General features: G+C 47.5%; 1 protein-coding gene and 1 long non-coding RNA gene across 2 annotated transcripts; one reads left to right on the top strand and one right to left on the bottom strand.

Moving 5' to 3' along the window:
• Nucleotides 1-367: 367 nt before the first annotated feature.
• On the bottom strand, nucleotides 368-2,306 carry LOC120686490. Its single transcript, XR_005680212.1, has 4 exons — nucleotides 1,782-2,306; nucleotides 1,576-1,671; nucleotides 849-1,408; nucleotides 368-754 (listed from the first exon to the last, which is right to left on the bottom strand). It is a non-coding gene; the product is annotated as an uncharacterized LOC120686490 (long non-coding RNA).
• Nucleotides 2,307-2,656: 350 nt separating this feature from the next.
• LOC120686201 lies at nucleotides 2,657-6,272 on the top strand. Its single transcript, XM_039968378.1, has 3 exons — nucleotides 2,657-3,171; nucleotides 3,298-3,485; nucleotides 5,254-6,272. The coding sequence occupies exons 1-3, from the start codon at nucleotides 2,715-2,717 to the stop codon at nucleotides 5,905-5,907; spliced, it is 1,299 nt and encodes a 432-aa protein (XP_039824312.1). The 5' UTR covers nucleotides 2,657-2,714; the 3' UTR covers nucleotides 5,908-6,272.

Here is a 6,272-nt window from a genome sequence, read left to right as displayed (position 1 = left end):
GTCGAGGATGGAGGCAGGAGTAGACCGCGCCGACGTCCTTCTGCGGTTGCTCCGGGGGCAGGCCGCTAGATCAATTGGTGGCGACATCTCCGTGCCCCTGCCGGCGGCATATTCCTGGCTGGCGGCGGCAGCGTAGACGTGATCCCTAGCTGCGGGATCGTGGTGCCTGGCGCCGGCGGCTAGTGGAGTTGGCCCGCGTGCTGTGGCCGTAGGGGCTGTTCGGCTGACCATGTCTGGGCTGATTTCGGCTGAAGTAGCTGAACAGGTACAGTGCACAGCTGAAAGCCCAATATCAACCGTCCAGTAGCTTCAGCCAACAACAACCATTTCAATTCAAAAAAACTGGCGCCAACTACAGCCAATGCAATTCAACAAATGGCACCAACTAGAATTCTATTTCAGATTCAAATAGACTCAAACAACATGACCCATCAAAGGTCCCTTCACATACAAACAGTTGCATTACAACCACAGCCATTCTAAGTAATAATTACCACTAAGTACCCAATGGTTAAGGTCTGTACAGCCATCTCCTAGATAAATTCCCAATGCATGAGTTAATTAATTCTCTAAACAACTAATTTGAATTAGTACACACAGTAAGAAGGCAAATTCATCATCCAGCCAAAAGCCATCTTCCACCCTCTTCATTACTAATCAATCACGTAAACAAAATCCAAAAGCCATTTTCAACCTTCCTCATCCAGCAACTCCCTACTCTCCGTCCTCCCAGTCCCTTGCATAAACCATTCATCTGCGCATGTTTACAAATGCATATTAGTATCAACTTAGCCAGTGAAACAAATATTCATACATGAAACAATGGCATGTAAACAAGATTCACATACTTCTTCTCAAGGAGAGGAAGTCCCAGAGTAATCCAATCTCGGATTTCTTCTGTAGTCGCGTCCGGGCTTAACGCCATTGCAAGCACTTGACCCAAACTGCCACCAAAACCACGTTGCCTGTACCTCGCTGGACGTTTTCGTCCCTCCAACTCATGCACATAGTTGTGGAGTGCACAGGCAGCCATAACAAGTTGAGATTGCTTTATTAGCGGGTAGTGAGGTATGCCATTCAAGAGTTGCCACTTACTTTTTGCGCACCCAAAAGTACGTTCAATCACGTTTCGCAGCCTCGAATGGTACTTGTTGAACAATTCTTGAGCGTGGCGAGGTGACCCTTTCTTGAACTCCTTGACATGGTACCTCATACATGGATATGGCGGCATAGAATATGATCTGCAGCCTCGAATGGTACTTGTTGAACAATTCTTGAGCGTGGCGAGGTGACCCTTTCTTGAACTCCTTGACATGGTACCTCATACATGGATATGGCGGCATAGAATATGATCTATTGTGCTGCCTCCATTTTTTTGTAGATCGTTATATTGCTCAAACTAATTGCTCTGCAGGTACATGGTTGGTTCAGATTAATATGTCAACTACCACAAGGAAAATGAAAAATATTTTCCATGCCCCAATGTAACAGATTTAGCATGGCCTCTCTGAAATAGCACTTGCTACTACCCTGCTAACAAAATGTGCACTTTAGAAATGGAGAGAGAGAGAGCACCTCCTCCAAACAGTACACATCAGCAGCAGATCACTGAAATCAGGAGGAGCTCGTTCACAGCAGCAGCAGGCAGGAGCTCGTTCACAGCAGCAGGATCTTGCACAAATAAACCGAAGACAAGCACAAAAAAATGCAGTGAGGAGAACCAAAAAAAAAAAAGATCTTGGAGTGAGATGTAAGCAAAAGGGAGTGGATGCGCAACTCACCTGGGTGTTCGGTGGTGGGCTTGCAGAAGTAGAAAGCGGCGGCATCGGCAGTCGGAGTGGCCGCAAGGAGAAAGATAATGTGAGGCGAGGCCACAGGAGATTTGGGCGGAGGCAGCAAAGCGGCGATTGGTGCTGGACGACTTATGCAGCAGGAGACAGCGGCGGAGTTGCTGCAGCTCGTCTCGTCCGTGCTAGGGGCTACAGCCGGACGTCAACCCGGCGGTGCCGGCATCAGAGGCATAGATGAGAAAGTCTGGATGCGATTCGATGGACAGGAGGGTGCGTCGATTTTGGAAGAGGAAGGTGCGCGGAGATTTGGAGGAGATCGAGGAGTGCGCAGAGATTTGGGGGAGGGGAGTGCGCGGCGATTTGGAGATGAGCTCGGGTGGCAGCTGGTTGCGTTGGAGGCAAGTTGGGTGCGGCGCGAGGGGCGACTGGTGCGGGGAAGCCCTACTCGCGCGCGAGCTGATGGAGAGGGAGAGGAAGAGGGGGAGAAGGGAGGTCTGCCAGCCGACGGATGGATGGAGTCGCCCAGCCGTTCGGCTGGGCTGATGGGCCAGTTACTTCAGCCGAAATCAGCCCAGACATATCAGCCGAACAGCCCCGTAGAGACTTCGAGAAATGAGAAATTTTCATTCTAAAAAAGAAAGAAATCCTCTGTTTTACTTCTACAGTCCTAATATCTCGCCTTTAGCCTTTTTCACGTGTTCTGAGAATTATGTTTTTCACTTGCTAATCTATATAGAAACAACAATGCAGTTTTACGCTTTACGCCACCGAATACGTATTGACGTGCCCTTCTGTCTGCCGAAGTAACCCCCCAATACCGGGCCCATCCGACAGTGAGAGGGGGCGCACGACAAGGCGCCCACCCACCTTCCCCCCGCCCCAAGTCTCCCCGCTCCCCTACCGCCGCCGACCTCGCCGCCGGCAATGGCGTGGCTCGCGCGCTCCATCGCCAACTCCCTCCTCTCCTCCGAGGATGAAGAACCCGGCGGCACCGCCCCGGGCCCCTCCGCTGCCTCCCCCGGCTCCTCCCCGCCGCGCGGCGTCCGCGAGGACCTCTCCGAGCTCACCGGCGCACTCGCGAACCGCTTCCAGGGCCTCGCGTCCTTCCTCGCGGTCCCGGGCGGGGGCGCGCCGCGGGGGCCGGACCCGGCCGAGATCGCCGGCCGCTTCCGCGCCGGCCTCGCGCGGCTCCGGGGCCGCCAGGCCGTCGCGGATCTCGCCAAGATCGCCTCCTCGCTGCTGCCCCCGGAGGGCGACGCGGGCTGGGCGGAGGACGCCGTGGGGGTCACCGAGGAGGTGGTCGCCTTCGCGCGGGACGCCGCCATGCGGCACGAGCTCTGGCTCGACTTCCCCCTCCTCCCCGACGACGCCGACTCCGACGGTGCGTGTGTATCTTCATTGGCTTCCCATAAGGCAATGAAGTGCGGATTCGGTACTAATTTTATCCTTCAAATCTCACTTATGATTTAGTGCCAATTTTGTGCTGCTCCGTTGATGCGAAGTGCAGATTTCGACATGACCGATGCGCAGCAGGACCACGCGCTGGCCGTCGAGAGCGTGGCGCCGGAGCTTGCTGATCTGCGGATCGAGCTCTGCCCCAGCCACATGAGCGAGGGCTGCTTCTGGAAGATATACTTCGTGCTGCTGCATCCTAAGCTCACGAAGGAGGATGCCGAGATTCTGTCGACTCCACAGGTGATTTTCTTGGCATATGTTCTTTGAGTTAGCCATATGACCTCACTAAGTTAGCATCCTTCCATGATTCATTAATAAGTTCACTTGGACGAATGACAGCATAAAATTTGTTAGCTGAGGTGAATAAAACAATGTGAATCAGATGTAGGATCAGATTAGTCATTAAATCGACACTGTATTGTGCGGCACACATTAATGTTTGCTATGTTGTATTTGGAATCATGGAAGATTGGGGTGGCAATAAACTTAGTGCATGTGACTGCTAGTTGCATTTTTATTTGATACATCTTGCACCTAAGGATTTGTGTCCTGCGAAGGCAGACATGCTCATATGGCAGTAGTAGGCATGAAAATACAACCAAAATGTACATAATAAAATTGTGTTTTTGCAACAAAAAAGAACTTTGTGTCATAGTTATGATTTCTGAAATAGTGAGAGATCTGCGCTAGCCATGTGTCTTCAAATAAAATGTTGTACTACTTTGTTAATATGGTCAATAATCATTGCCATATATCTGTTGTTCAGTGTTTACATCAGCCAGTGTTCCATCTGTAACTTGGTCATCATTATGACTTCACTTTGAGATTTGATTTCAAAACGTTCAGTTTCGGCTTTCGACAATCATAAAGGCTTTCAGCAATCATAAAAATATGGTTGGCTAATTAGTCTCATGTGGCACATATATGTAACATTCTCAAGCTTTGTGCTTCTGCCTTTCTATCGGATAAGCTAATGAAGCCTGTACATATCAAGCGTATGTGTCAACAAGTGTGGCAGATTTGTGATAGTCCTGATCCACCTTTTTTGTGTTGGCTTACCTAGTGTAACCTTCCCACATTCCCTTCCTCCTGCCTAAAAGTGAATCTAATTATGATTCTTTTTATTGGTACATTTGCTTCTTTTTCATAGCTGCGTTTGCTCTGCTTGAAATTATGAATTAATGAAAAATTTTCATTCTAATCGATAGACATCTATTTTGAAGGGAGTTGAGTTAAATAAATCACATGAAATAGGCCCATAGTTTGCATTTTGCCCAGCATAGGCACTATAGCTGAATTGATCCATTGTGGTTGTTTGCCAGGTATGCATGATTTAGAGATGGATATATGACAGAAAGTCTAATGGGTCATCAATGCATTAGCAATTTCTGTTTGTGATTTTTACTTTCTTGCGAGTCATGATGGGTTACCTATCCAAATGTGCCTTCTAGTTAGAAATTGTCCTAGCTTAGGCTGCATGCTGAAGCGATCCATTATATTCTACTAATTTTCTATAATAACATATTGATTCGTTCAATTTTAGCTGTTACTGTATTTCTATCAACTCAATTCCTTAGTACAATTTTATTTGTATAATGATGCTTTGCATGAGTCTGAACTCTGAAGTCTCTTAAAAGTGAATTAGAGGAAACATGTCAAACAGCAAAAAGTCAGAATTAGCCATCAAATGAATATTAACTCACTAAAAATCTTGAAACAGAAAGTGCAGCATGCTTAGACTGATTTCCCTATATCCAAATAATTCGTAACACTTATTAGCCCTCACATGCATTCATGAGCCTTAAGAGGTGGATATATCAACAAGAAAGTCATCTTCAATGGGCCCTCAATGCTTTAGTAGTTTCTGCTGATGATTTTGCTTTCTTGCTAGTCATGATGCTTAACCTTTTATTTGTTCTGACTGCACAAAAGATAAGCTGGTATCTGCCAGCTCATTACATTGTTTGCTAGCAAACTTCTTATCAGCTCCTGATTTTCCTTGGCACAGATTTTGGAAGCTAGAGACAAATTGTCACATGATTTGCAATATCAGACAAAGTTACAGAGCAGCAATGGGGACACTGTACCTGCGCCTTTCAGTACTGTAGATGGTGCTTTAGCTTCTCCCGTAGAGGTTTTGGATGCCTTAAAGGGTCAAGATGGCTCCGTGATGGCCACATCTTTTAGCAACATAGACTATGGCATCCCTCAACCAACCAATCAGGAATTTCAATCAACTGATGCAACCAGTGTTGCTGGAGCTGTTTCTTCAGATAACATAAGCAGCAGTGTACCTGTACAGCTAGTCCCCATAATGAAAGATGATACTGTGGTGTCAAAGTCTACGATGGAAGAAAGCACACGTGATCTCTCTACAGAAGATGCAGCAGAAGAAGAACAGAGCGTGCAAATGTCTGAGATAGCATTGGTGGACAATTCTCCTCCTAAAGATGATCAACAGAAGCAACCATTGGCTGACATCAATGAACAATCAAGAGTTGACATTCAGAAAGCTTATCATGATGAGGATGAGGATGAGGATGAGGATGACGGCGATGAATGGTTGGAAGAGACAGGTGGCCCAGGAAACACGACGATTCCAATTGCAGATGATGAAGATGTATCCTTCAGTGATCTAGAGGATGACGATGGTACAACATGACATCGTCAGCAGGGGCTTCATCATCCTCTTGAATTTATGCAGGCCATTCCACTACATGGTCAAATGCAATGAGCTTGGAACATGCCCACTGTACATTCTCATACTCTCATGGGGCTGTTTGTGACCAGCTGCTACTGCAGGATAATTTGCTGTGACCCTGGGACTTTGCAGTGCATCATGGCTTTCACGGTACAAATATGCCCCCCATTGATCGTCGCACTCGTGGTCGTGGATTTAAGCTTGTGATGTTAGTGACTGCTGTACAGTGTACATTGGGTGCATTGGAATTTTGGATCAATACTCTGATTCCTCCAACCTCCCACCCTTAATTTACAATCTGGAATGCCGAAATCAAGCTCGCCTTA

This window comes from Panicum virgatum, chromosome 8N, assembly GCF_016808335.1.
Source record: "Panicum virgatum strain AP13 chromosome 8N, P.virgatum_v5, whole genome shotgun sequence".
Taxonomy (NCBI): domain Eukaryota; kingdom Viridiplantae; phylum Streptophyta; class Magnoliopsida; order Poales; family Poaceae; genus Panicum; species Panicum virgatum.
Note: the sequence above shows the minus strand (reverse complement) of the source record. Positions and strands in the feature narration are given on the sequence as shown.

Coding starts and splice junctions, on each gene's coding strand:
- LOC120686201 (XM_039968378.1), top strand. CDS start 2,715: ATGGCGTGGCTCGCGCGCTCCATCGCCAACTCCCTCCTCTCCTCCGAG. Junction 3,172..3,297: donor CGACGACGCCGACTCCGACG/GTGCGTGTGTAT, acceptor TGCGAAGTGCAG/ATTTCGACATGACCGATGCG. Junction 3,486..5,253: donor AGATTCTGTCGACTCCACAG/GTGATTTTCTTG, acceptor TCCTTGGCACAG/ATTTTGGAAGCTAGAGACAA.